The 13,913-nt window shown below is 33.7% G+C and overlaps 1 protein-coding gene across 1 annotated transcript in view; it reads right to left on the bottom strand.

The window, feature by feature from the left end:
• The window catches only part of LOC133202641 (steroid 17-alpha-hydroxylase/17,20 lyase-like), a 34,431-nt gene extending 27,128 nt beyond the window's left edge, over positions 1–7,303 (bottom strand). Inside the window, exons 1-7 of the mRNA XM_061338496.1 lie at positions 7,221–7,303; positions 4,554–4,734; positions 3,258–3,335; positions 2,766–2,864; positions 2,517–2,610; positions 1,516–1,671; positions 868–1,079 (exon numbers count right to left, since the gene is read on the bottom strand). Of these exons, the coding sequence (XP_061194480.1) occupies positions 868–1,079; positions 1,516–1,671; positions 2,517–2,610; positions 2,766–2,864; positions 3,258–3,335; positions 4,554–4,692 (778 nt within the window). The 5' untranslated portion in view covers positions 4,693–4,734; positions 7,221–7,303. The remainder of the gene's footprint in view (positions 1–867; positions 1,080–1,515; positions 1,672–2,516; positions 2,611–2,765; positions 2,865–3,257; positions 3,336–4,553; positions 4,735–7,220) is intronic.
• Between the last annotated feature and the right edge of the window lie 6,610 nt (positions 7,304–13,913).

Raw genomic sequence — 13,913 nt, 5'->3', positions numbered from 1 at the left:
GGTCTCATCTGAAGGACCGGTCTCCCCATCCCACAGTGGGATTTGAACCTGCGACGTAAGGATCAACTCCTTACTTCGCTACTCTAGAGCAGATGCTCTAACCACTGCGCCACTGGGGCAACTACTCTCTATTTAAGTCACTTGTGCAATGACTTTAGTTTAATTCAAAGTTTTGTACTGATCATGTTGAGTCACATTAGCACAAATATCTTTCTGCTGACCTTGACTAATGACCATCCGCAACTATTCTGGTTGGAAACAATATGTTAATTAATGCATAATAAGTGAAATTACTATGAAAGAAAAATGGTCTACTTAAACCACAAGTTATATTTATAAAAAATATACACTGGTCTCCTTAAGTCATATGAGAGAAACATAAAATATTAAGGAGACCATTTTTTTCATATATTTTTAGGAGACATTTATTATGAAAAAATAAAGCAAGAGTCGACTAAATGGTGTTCTAGAGATCTTTGATCTGGTATTTCTTTTTAGAAAAAAGCAAATTTAAAAAATCTGTATATTGTCTCCTTAAGCCACATATAATGGTCTGGTCTCCCTAGTCCTTAAATCAGAGTTATATATATATATATATATATATATATATATGAGCCTTATTCAGGGACCCTTTGTGGTCCATAAATTACTTAACAAATCCATCTAAAACTATAAAACCAAAATTGTTATCTAGTAAAGAAAAGAACTTCTACTGAAACATTTAATGCAATTATTTCTCTCCATTTTCATTCAGAGCTACTGCTCTCTCTCTCTCTCTCTCTCTCTCTCTCTCTTACGCACACAAGCCTGTCATTTAAAGATAATTTTAAAAAAAGATTATTTTCAAAAGTGTTAACAATTAATAACCTGGTTCAAAAGTGTCCACGTGTTGTTTGAATTTAGCCCGAAGAATTCCCAAAAGCTGATCTGTACCTTCGATTAATTTCTGCCATTTAGCTGTAGGGTAAATGTCTTTTAGATATGGGAAAACATCTTCTAGTACACCACTTCCAAGCTCCTTAATCAAATCTTCATCTAATTTAAGTAATGCCTTCACTTCTGGGTCATCTATAGGTCGCCTGACATCAATATGATAAAGCACATAGAAACCTAACTTTTAGATTAATATCTTCAATAAAAAAAAATATAATAATGAAAAATAAAAATGTTGTCTAAATTTTATCCGCATTACCATTAATCTTCCATTGTTTTCTTGAAATAGTTTAAAATTTAATTTTCATACTGATATTTATTTATTACATGTGCATGGTTATTTTGTCCATTGACAACAATTTTGAATTTAAGATATCTGACTTTATAGTAATCCGGTTTTTTTTTACAACTAAAACTCTGAGTTAATGTCAATGTTATAGTTTTTCAGTAAATGAGTGTTCTAAAAGTGGCGTTTGAATTGTACATCATCATGAAGTGACCATTAGTAAGTACATGTTTGAAACCAAATATTAATCAACATAAATCTAAAAAACAAGAAAGAAGAAAATTTAATAGAGTTACTTTTCTCCAAAACAAATGGTGTAGAGTTGATGAAAAACCATCAGATCCACATAATCTTTGAAAATGAATGGTTCCTTCTCCTGTGCCATTTTACTGAGAAATTTTTCCATGTTGTCCTGTATCATGTTTTCGAGTAGATCTCCTTGCAAATAATGTCTAAAATATCAAATTTTAATAAATCCGTGTTGCTATACATATTCATTGGTTTTGACTCATATTTTATACCTTCATCACCTGCATACGGAGTATATATCTCTCAGTTGATTCGATACGCAAGAGCATGTTCTACGTATGTACAATTTCTAAAACGAGGTAAATTATTGACAAATAAGTTGATGAAACAAGAATATCAGCTGTCTCGTTTAAAGTCATCATTTCGTAAGTTCTATGGTCGATACAATGACCTTGTCAGCAAATACAATTTATCATTGAGTCAAATGCTGACTGACGTTTTTCATACTAATTGTTAGGCCATTATTTACAAACTGAATTGTCGACGGATTTTTCCGTTATTTCCCGATCATGACAAGGAGCACACGGCGGGTGTGACCAGTCGGCAGGGGATGCTCACTCCTCCATGGCACCTGATCCCACCTCTGATGTTTGGGGGTCCGTGTTTGCTCTGCTCCTATTTTGTATTGTATAATGGACTTTTGAGCTTGAATACTGTTCGTTATCTCCATATTTCATTTTAGAAGAATTACTATATTTGTATTTATGTGCTTGGAAACGTCAAATGGTTTGGACTTGTGTTTTGTAAATGAAAATCTTCATTTTGTCTTTTTTATCTATAAAAAAACCAAATACTTAAAAATTGAGTGCAGAAAAGAGAATTTGCAAAAACAAACGATTAATTCAATGGCATGGTTTTAATAAAGATATTTCTCTTTCCATTCTTGAAAAGTAATTTCTATCCAAAATACATGAAGAGCAACAAAGTATAAGACTGTAAATTATTATTATGAAACAATTATTATCCATCGCTTCACATAGGGACGCACCTGAGAGCTTTGCCTGCTATTTTCCTATGAAATTTCCAAGTTGGTGAGTAAGTACTAAACGCTATGTCTTTACCTCCTTCAGTGAAAGCATCTCCTATTAGTATATTTTAAACATATTTAAAAAAGTATTTATCAATGTATTTACTTCAATAAAACCTCATCTAAAAATATATTTATCTCAAGAATACTTTTTTTCTCCATCAGCAGAGTAATATTTACATTTTGATTGATAGAGTATGTCTTATTTACCTGAGGGGAATTTTGGTCTTCCAGCAAAGTCTGCCTTCCTTTTTACCAATGCTTCTATCACAACATCATTATTATTCAGAAAAATCCAGGACTGGGGGCCTTTCAAATTTATAAGAAAGTAAAAATCCATTTATCTACAGCTTCAAAATATTTAGAATCTATAATTCTTTGTTTTTCTGAAAAGGGCTTCGATGCATTGCTTAATGCTAAACAATTTTGAAATTTCAATGTTTATTCAATTTTGCAAACTATCGTGCATGCATTGATTTAATATACAAAAGAAATAAAATTAAAAAAAACTGTAGCCAGCTGGTACAGTGGCACCTCGATAAATCGAAAAGTTTCATCTCAGATTTCAAAAAATATGGAAAGCCCGAATGCATAGATTTGATTGATGATTTGCAACCCCCCCCCCCCCCCCCCCCACACACACACACACACACAATATAAACATGAATCATAATCTATGGCTGTGTTGAAAGCAAAACTCACCAAATGATATACTTAGAACTGGGCCGTATTCCTTTGTGAGCTCGGCAACTTTTTTGTGAATTTCCAAAGAGGAATAAACTGAAAATAGTTTAATAAAAGATTTCAATTTTTTTCAATAATGTATAATTTTTTTCTTCTTCCATATAAGTCTCTTTTCTCCATGCAATATTTTTTTTCCTTTTTAGTGTAACATATTTTAAATGGTACCATACATTTTAATACCCGTACCTACCAGAATCAACTAGATATCATTGAGATGGTGGCCATCTCAAAGGGCCCCGCTTTCAGCAAGGAACATGAAAAAGTAAAGGAGCTGAAAAGGGTTTATTTTGAAGAGGAACACTTGTGTACTATTAAGGGATGTGTTGTTTGAGTTTAAAGGGCTTATATGTCAACCCTGTTATAATAAAAAATGGCATGAAAATCATGAGTGCTCCATACCCTCTATCAAAAAGCAGCACAAAAATCACAAATGTTGCATATCCTCTATGAAAACTGTTGCATATGTATCAAAATATGGAAGGAAATTCACAAATGTTCTGTACCCTACGTCAATTGGTAAAGTTTGAGGCTGACTAGACTAATAAGAGAAAGAAACCATGCACCGAACAAAGATTTTAAACAGAGAGGCTATTTTTGACCTTGACCCTTGACCTAGAAACTTCGTTCAAGGTCACTGCACATCCATTGACCAGTGGCACTCTGTGAGTGAAGTATGAGCCACACTGGACCAAGAGGAGAGAAGATATGCTCCCGACAAGGATTTTTCATATAATTCTGTTATGACCTTGGCCTTAGACCTAGAAACATGGTTCAAGGTCACTGCACACCCTTCACCCAAAGACACTCTGTGGGTGAAGTATGAGCCAGATTGGGCCAAGGAGAGAGAAAAGATATGCTCCGGACAAGAGATCTCGGACGGACAGACGGATGGACGGACGGACGGACAGACGGACGGACGGACAGACTGATCACTATAGGGCGCCCGCAGAGCGGGGCCCTAATTACAACTTGAACAAGAAGTTGTTTTTTTTAGTTTGCTTAACAATATGCTTTAAATATCAAAGGAAAAATTGATTACAATGATTTTTTTATATTGTTGCTTCAGTTTACACAGAGCAAATACATTTAAAAAAGACTTTGACAAAAAATCCCAATTAATAAACCGTCTACATGTACATGTATATAGTTTCAAGACCTCATTCGTGTTAACCCAAAATGAATAAATTATATGTATTTGCTCATTCATAAGATTGTTAAAGATGAAAAATAAATATTCTAAGTAAAGACATATACTTTTATAATGGCCAACAAGCGGTATGCACCATGGTCCTGGTGGCAGACGATATCGCATTCGCTTGATGACGTAATACACAAAAAGACCAATGCTAAGACCAGCGAGCACGGTCTGTAGGTTCAGAGATAAGCTGACCATATTGTTTTCTCTCTTTTTTTCCACCCTCTTTATGCGTACGTGCTGAAATTAAAAACAATTTATTGTACACATTTAAAGTTACATTCAAGAGGCATAAAACAGTTACAATTTTACGAATTTCTTTTCTTCTACACAATCATATGAGAAATTTTGAGGAATAATTTTGGAAAATGATTCAATCTCATGATTTAAAGTTAATTATAGAAAGAACTTCTAGTATTTTTTTTTTGTTCGAGGTATATCCGGCGTCGGTCTGTCTGTCGTTTTGTCTGTTCTCGTGTTGAATCTATCAAGTTTTGATTTGTCCAGAAACACTGGATTATTTTGTAAATTTTGTGTGCGGTGTCATTTACAAACTAAGGCGGTGCCTTATTTTTTCAGTTCCTTTTCCTTCTTTCATTCAACTTAATTATTTTTTTAAATTTCTTTATATTTTCTTTTGCATAAGGTCCAGCATTTTGCCATGCTTTATGCCTGCGCCATCGGTTCGCCGGTGTTGGGTTTCTTTCCATCGCGACTTCGCTGAGGCCAGAATAGAGGCCAGAGGTTTACATGTATGGATACATCTATTAGACAAAATAATTAAAATCAGACTTCTTAGATCCGCGCTGTATACACTCTGCGCAGAGTGACTGTATACGGCGCGGATCTAAGAAGTCTGATTTTAATTAGATTGTATATAGACTTAATCTTCAAAATCCACTCAAGAACAGGTGGGTCACGAACAGTTGAATTAATTTGCAAGTTTCCCTGTGTAAAGATCTTTAGGATAGTAAATCCCTTAAAATCTCTCAAGAATAGCAGGGCCTCTCTTGATCTGTTCTCCCGAAATGTTGTTTTAAAAATTATTCAAATCATATCCCCGGTGGCTACCAAAAGAACTGTGCGGGGATCAGTGTTGAATTAAGGAATAACTGTCTAATTTTTGGGTTTCATGATGTGATCAATCGATTGGCTTGCGTGATAATTTGCATAAACGCCGAAGGCGTTTATGCATAAAATTATCACGCAAGCCAATCGATTGATCATCGTCATGAAACCAAAAAATCTGACAGTTATTCCTTATATTTACATGCTCTTGATTCTGCAAATTCACGTGCTACAATTTCCGCTTCTTTCTCTATTTGTCCCGTCCCGCACGTGATTTTTTTTCACCACGCCTATCGATGAACCTGTCGATTTATGTAGAAATAAAGTTACTGTATTTTTACCATTTGAAATTTTATCTCAGACAAAGACATTGGAAATGTAAATATTATTCATTCATTCCTTCCTTCCTTCATTCATTTATTCTCTCAAAAAACCATAAAAATGGAACATACCGGTACAAGCATATACATATTTACATGTACAACAATTATGGAAGAGCAGAGATTATTTCGATTGAGGAGGACAGAGAGTGTTAGAGATATTGATGATAAATATACATATTTTTCTTAGGAATGCAGGATCGATCGATGTCATCAAATTACAGAATTTTATAATATTTGTATGCATATATAATAGCGAGCGGCGCGAAGCGCCGCTCGTCACTGCGAGCTCTAACGACAACGCCTGGGCGAAGAGAAAATTCGGACTACTGCACATTCATGCAATAGAATATTCTGGACCCACAATGCATCGCTTGTTGTTCTCGCTGCTAACTTCGTTCGCGCGGTAACAACAACTAAAAATTCACAAAAAATAAACTCACCTTAATTTAATGGATATTGCATACAGATAGTAGATTAAACGTTCTTTGTTAAAATCTTCGCACTTTTTAAGCTTTGTTTATGGAAATGCAACTAACATACGACGTCATGTGACGTCACAGTCTAGACGTTCCAAATGTCTCGTTGCGGTTTGATGAGGTTGATCTTCAAATGAAGTGAACAATGCGCTCGCCCCAACGGTCGCACCGTCAACATATTATTTTTCCGAATATAACATAACATTCCAGTAAGTAATGAAATTCATCTCAAATTTGATTATTATTGAACAGATAACACACTCTTTCATTTCTTTAATATTATACCATATACCCACATCTATGAGAAGACGATAGTTACTTGTTCTAAATTTTGCAAAAATATTTTAAAATTTTCTTTAAAAACAGGTAGGTATTTTTCACATTCAAACTTTGTTCAAAGGATTATAATGGAAATGAAGTTTCTCTTCGCTCTATAGCAAAATACATGCATTACTATTTCCGAGACACAAAATTGCCATATACATGTATATTAATATATATAATCTATCAATGTCAGTAACAAAATATAAAATAAAACATCTTTTAATCATTTTACTATAAATATCATTGTTTACAAATTTAAACCTCATTCAATAGTTATGGTAAACACACAGCAGTTCAATATTGGGAAATTCATTTTATTTCTCTAAAATTAATCCGAAAATTTATCTACAACTTGGCTTCCGTATTAGATTTCGCAACATGTCAAGTTTACATGTTTATTAGTAGTGTTTGCATGTACATTAGCAAAATGCAAAATTACTACTACATGTGTAACATTATGATACTCATAACTTACCTGCTGTGGATTCTATATCATACACCTTACTTCATGCACTGTTAAGTTATATATACATCTTTAAAACATGTCCAGTTAACACTGCATGGTCAGCACTGTGTAATGTAAACAAAGTAGATTAACAGGCATGCGCAGGTTTAGATCCAGTACTCTTACCTGAGTATGTTAAAAACGAGGACAATTATTGATCTACATTTACGGTGGTAGCTGGATTGCGAAAGGAGGTTAAGGCGGGGAGGGGCCACAGTCCCTCGTTTATATTTTCCAACAAGCAAATAACTAAATAAGATAAAATAAAATCAGTTGATTGGCATGTGGTTTGCTAAGTGCAAAGTATATAATACACGTAAGAGTTTTCTTATATTTTTTTAGAGCTTAAAATTGATTCTTCAAATTCATGTACCCCTTTCACCATTTAAGGTCCTTCGATCTTTATAAATTCTGAAATAAAATATCCATCGACCCCGGTCATGATTATTTTTATAGCATAATTTAATTACAAATGCCTTCCGGAGCCTTTGATTGTCATTAAAATAGCTCGTATGCCAGCTTGCAGCAATTATTGGGGGGGGGGGGGGGGGGGGCTGTTAATTTTGTTCAAGTTCAAGTTCTGATTATACGATACATGACAATAATGAAATTAACAACATGAATTAAAATAAAATAAATAAAATTTCGCAAATATATGTACGTGTGAAATTCAGTAATTTTTAAAAGTTTAAATAAGTGTATTATCAAAATTAATATAATTATAAATATTTTTAAGACTGTTTAGCGCCATATGTAATATGAATTTAATAACATTCTGACTAGCGCCCTGATACTAATTTTATTACTAATATTAATTATTCTGAAATTTATAATGTGTCAGCCCTCGGACACGTGAATATTTCAGTATATTACCCTAAAGTTATATATAATATATATTGCTTACATCTTGTACGTTTATTTGGGTCAACTTTATTTGCCTACATGTATCAATGGTAATTCCAAAGTGAAAACAGCCGCACCGGAAAATAAGATTCAATATTTCACTGGTTTATTTTTTCTGAATTAAAAAAAAAAATCAAATCAAATAAGGAATTTTTTAGGACGACTTGACAACGAGTCTTTTATCTGATTCACGGGAAGAACCACAAACGAAAGTAATGTTATTGATCTTGTCTGACACATGGAGTAGATTTGTTTTATGGTAGTAAGGTTTTGTATTACACACCTAATAAATCGATGAGAAAAGTTGCTATTTAAATACATGTACATTAAACATAGAAAGTTCAGAGTTGATTGAATGTGAATAAAAACTACACTGAGGTTGCCTGCAGCAGGCCCGTAGCAACGGTTTCAAAAGTGGGGGAGTGGGGAGGGGGAACTCCCCCCCTCCCAAAAAAATCTGACAAGCAAATAGAAAAAAAAATTCTGAATGACCAAAAAGGGGGGGGGGGCAACTTCCCAAAAATCATCTGACAAGCAAAAAAAAAAAGGGTATTTCACTGTCCAAATCCTGCATTTTGCCAGTGCTCGACCTTACAACATCAAAAGGTGGGGGGGGGGGGGCTGCATCTAAAGGAAAATTTACTATAGCAAAATACTATACTCAGAAAAAAGTGGCCTCCCCCGCGTTCTACGGGCCTTTCCTGGATTCTAAGTTGCTAGATAAATAAGATAATAATTGTTTTCAGACAATATAATTAGGTAAAAAGTATGAATAGAATAACAAATATTTATCATACTGTAATGTTTTAACAGTAAAGACTCCTAAATATACAACTATAAGAATAAACTTTAAGTCTCTATAAAATCTAAATGAGCTGTGCATTGATTTAGTGAAATTGATAAATGAAACAATTATAAACATTCTTAGTCCCTTTTACAAACGAAGGTGACATAACTTCATTTCAAAATATATCATTGATGACACTTAGGGTATATTGCAATTGGTATTCCAACTTAACAAAATTTGTTAATTATATTTCCAATAGTAGATTATATTGCACTAAAACTCTATTATATCTGGCAATATATGCCACGTAATGTCCTTAGAATGTTACTGAAACGATCGTGAAAAAACTCAAATGTACCAATATAAAAATAAAATGGTACGGCAGGCAGTGCTGATATATTTTGATATTCTCAATTATAGCATATAGCTTTGGTTAGAACAAGTAAAAACATGGAGTGATTTTTTTTTTTATTTATTTGATTTGAGAAAGTTAATTAATGCTAAAGCCTGTATACATTACATATTTTTGCCACGTACGCCCTATTCCGAAAAGCTTCGGCAGAATTCAAGAAATGAACAATGAGTCAAGAATCTTTTTGAGGTCAAAAACACAAGACGCTTTAATTTTAGGAAAGAAAACTGCATCCTATCTGAATGATGAAAAAAAAAATCAAGGAAACAAATAAAAAAAAAAAACAGGCTCATACTATTGATGTAATATGACTAATCATGGCTTTGCTGCTCTTGAGAAGATTTAATTTTGCCTATATATTCCTAAGTAAAAGTTTGATCTCCTTTTGTGGTCCCATCCTACCCCCAGGGGCCATGATGTGAAAAGACTTGAATCTATACTAATTGAGTATGCTTCCATATTAATAAATACGACTAATCATGGCCCTGCTGTTCTAGAAGAAAATTTTTTAAAGTTTTTTTTTCGTATATTTCTGTGTAAAAGTTTCATTTGTGTTTTATTGTGACCTCGCCCTACCCCGGGGCCATGATGTGAACAAACATGAATCTACATTACGTAATAAAGTTTTTATACAACTTAAGTTTCTTTTTTTTTCAGGCTAAGTGGTTCTTGAGAAGATTTTTTCCATTTTTTAAAATTGTTTTCCCTTTTAAGAGGGTGTGGCCCATTGAATCCCCTTCATCCACGGATGCTGTGACAAATTTAGTTAAAACTGACCCAGAGGTTCTTAAGAAGAAGTTGAAATTACTAAAAACTGTGACGTGGATGAGACTATTTCATTTACAGACATGCGTACAAATACATGTAATCTTTCAAATCTATGTTTTGATATATAATTTTTTTTCAATAAATCAAAGGTAATGTCTATAGAGAGGTTGATAATACCAAATGCGAGTATAATATGATACAATGTATGAGCATCATTAACAATTCATGAAAATAAAAAGTTTTTGAAAAGAATAGAAATTAATTAAAGTATAATAAATTAATCTTTCGTGTTTACAAATGCAATCATATTTATTTGTTAACATCACCAGGCGTTTGCAGGTCCGTACGTTGAACGCAGGGGAACGGGGGGGGGGGGGGTCCCCTCCCAGACTTTTTTTCCAAGTTTAGTATTTTGCTTTTATAGTAAATTTTCCTTTAGATGCTGGTTGACCCCCCCCCCCCTTTTATGATGTTGTAAGGTCGAGCACTGGCAAATTCCAGGATTTGGACAGTAAATTAGCTTTTTTTATTTTGCTTGTAAGACCTTTTTGGGAAGTCCACCCCCCCCCCCTTTTTGAAACCGTTGCTACGGGCCTGGTTTGGATACAGAATGCAGGTAATGAAAAAATGTATAAAGACATATCCACTGAATAGAAGAGTACACATTTGATAAAGAAATTGCCTTAAATTCGTTTATTTGGATAGTATTAAAGTTGAAAAAAGTATGAATTTTACATGTGATATACATGTATTTGAGGAGGTTTTAAAGACATATTAAGAATCAGATTCCTTAAAAACTGTATTTATCCAAAAACTATCACTTATTCCACCCGACTTTCCCGTATGCCCAGACTCAAACATCATACGAGCATATACAAAGATTTCATGAATATTTATTAATATTGAAAGACAGCAAATGTTCAAATGTGACATCTTTTTGACAAGAAAATATAAGGACAACACTTTCGAGTCGTAGAGACAATTTAAGTTTCAATCTAATTCATACCTGCAAATTTATGTGAAAAGGTTGTAGTATTCATGGTCAAGCGTTACCATGATTCCATACGGAAAGAGCTGTCGAGGTAGTCCAACTTAAGTTTAATTTGTTTGATTTTTCTCTTCCTCTAGTGATCTCAGGCTTTTTCAGAATCGTCAACACGTTTGAGAAGAAAAAGGTAATTACATGTAAACAAATAAACAAACATGTAAGATATTTTTATCTAACGGATACATGTATATGCAAACATACAGACAATACCAGTTTCATAAAAAAAAAATTGCAACTTTAATACAATTTATAATACAAGAGGTCCATGGGTCATAACACTGACTTTAGCTTGGCCCTGCTGTTCTACAGAACTGTTATCCCTTCTCTATTCGCATGAAAAAAAATTACGGCATATTGTTGCTTCATCCTATTCCTTAGTGGTCATGGGTCATGACATACCCAGACTTAAATCTTCACAACTTAAGGGTGCTTCAATACCAAAATGACTTTCCTCTTTCTTGTATACATGCATTACAATGTAACTATGTAAAATCTGATCACCGATTTTAGCCCCAGCCTAGTTCCAGGGTAAAAAAAATGAGGAAAAAAGTTAAGTCCTCGCAACTTGGGAATGTTGGCATATTAATTGTGACTCTGATACTCTAGAAAAGATTTTTCTTAATAGGTAATTCCGTCCAAATTTCTATGTAAAACTTTGTTCACTTCTTGGGTCCCAACATACCCAGGGGCCACGACTTTAATCTACACTACCTGAGGATGTTTGTACATTAATAACTGCTTATTTATATGACTAATAATCGTTAAGCTGTCCTTGAAATGAATATTTTAAAAGCTCTTTCTCATACATATCAAGAAAAATTATGTGGCCTGACTCTAACCCCCCCCCCCCCGAGTGGGGGTCACAAATGAACAAATTTGAATTTGTACTACCATAGACTCTTTGCATATTTATATCACTATTCATGATCTAGCCGTTCTTGAGAATAAGAACTTCCTTTTTAAAGCAAATTAATAAATTAAAGATAATTAAGGAATTAAAGGTACGATTTTCCTAGCACTTAGACCTTTCGCCGTCCTAAAAATTAATATAACTGAATAATGTGAGAATTTCTTTAATCATGAAAAATATGTTTTGAAAATTAATATTATGAATTGGTGACGTCATTGACTTTAAGCATGACTTTTGAATTGGTATACAATCTGTGTTAACCTGTGTTAACCTCTGGTCTGGGTGACCCATCATTTTTAGATTTCATGTCAAGATAACTTAGGATGGAGCCATTTTAATAACTCATTGTATGTTGGCTTTGATCTTCATCACAAAAGAATGATTTGATTTCAGTGAGATCATCGATCTCCTAACTTAAATATCATTTTTGTAATGATGAATACAGTGTACCATTACTGAATGCTGAAGATTAACATTCTATAAAATTATGACAACCCCTCCCATCCCCCACCGACCCACCCTCAACCAAACAAAACATTTTCAAATTCTGTATAAAAGCAGTAAAATAAGATTTTTTTTCTTCAATGAAGGGTACAGAAATTGGATTTTTCCTCATATGTTAGATGATTGTTAACTGTAAACTTTATTTTAAAATATTGCATCTTATAATTACATCAAAGACTTGGACGATAGTTGGTTGGAATCGGTCTGGAAAACAGACCAGATTATTTGTAATATTGGTACACCAAAATTATTACTGAAACATGCAATGCATTATTCGTAAGGAGCTATACAACAAGGAAACTAATTATATAAGGGAATATCACATTTAAACAGATGTTTTCCTGAGGCTTTTATGTCCCGAATGAGCAAAGTGATTAGTTTTTGGAACAAGTTCATTCCCAAGTAACAATAAGTCCTAAATCTGAATGGATGAGCCATCTTGCTGTGGATGGATGCTGGATCTGACCTACACTTTACCGGGTGAGTGAAGTTGTTAACATTTTTGAAGCAGGTCATTTCCAAGTATCTTCAATACCTAATTAATTTTATCAAACAGTCGGAAAATGCATGACATACAACTTATCAGTAGGTAGTATTTTGACTGAAATATTTTACACCAATGTTAGGCCTTAGTTTTTATACTTAATTTGACTACAGAATATTCCGTCTACCTAATCAATACATAGGGCTCACGGAGAGTGTGACCGGTCGTCAGGGGATGCTCACTCCTCCTTGGCACCTGATCCCACCTGTGGAATTTCCGAGGTTTCGTAATTTATGCCCTATTCATTGCAGGGTTTTTTAAAGATCGATCACTGTTCGTTTTCTTCACCTTTTTCATTGCATAGGTGATACATATAGGAAATCACACTACCAGAAATGCTTCCCATGCTGGATTTAATTAACATTTCCCGGCTGATTGATCAATGGTTTTTTGGAGCAGTTTCATTTAAACAATAAAATGCTTTCTTTGGTTGTTAGTACGGGAATTAATGTCACAGCTGTTGCAGAAAAAATACATAACCCGTGTAAGCGGGTTATGTGAATTTTTCTGCAATAGCTGCGACGTTAATTCCTGTACTAACAAACAAAGAAAGACATTTTATTGTTTATATTTATATCTTTAAAAAAACATTCAAAGTAAATCAAATATGTGAAATATTGTTATAGTATTATAGAGGTGTATGTCATTGTATGCATAATCGATGGAACAACCGTTGCTTAAAGCGACAGTACGGCTGCAAAATGTGTGCTATTTCATCCAAATTTACCCAATATGTCATTAAGAAATAAGGTATAAAGTTGATGTAAGCAGTTTGAGAAACAGAAAT

The sequence above is a fragment of the Saccostrea echinata genome, unplaced genomic scaffold (genome assembly GCF_033153115.1).
Source record: "Saccostrea echinata isolate AGI-Se365-2 ecotype Australia unplaced genomic scaffold, CSIRO_AGI_Sech_v1 ptg000047l, whole genome shotgun sequence".
In the NCBI taxonomy this organism is placed as follows: Eukaryota; Metazoa; Mollusca; class Bivalvia; order Ostreida; family Ostreidae; genus Saccostrea; species Saccostrea echinata.
Note: the sequence above shows the minus strand (reverse complement) of the source record. Positions and strands in the feature narration are given on the sequence as shown.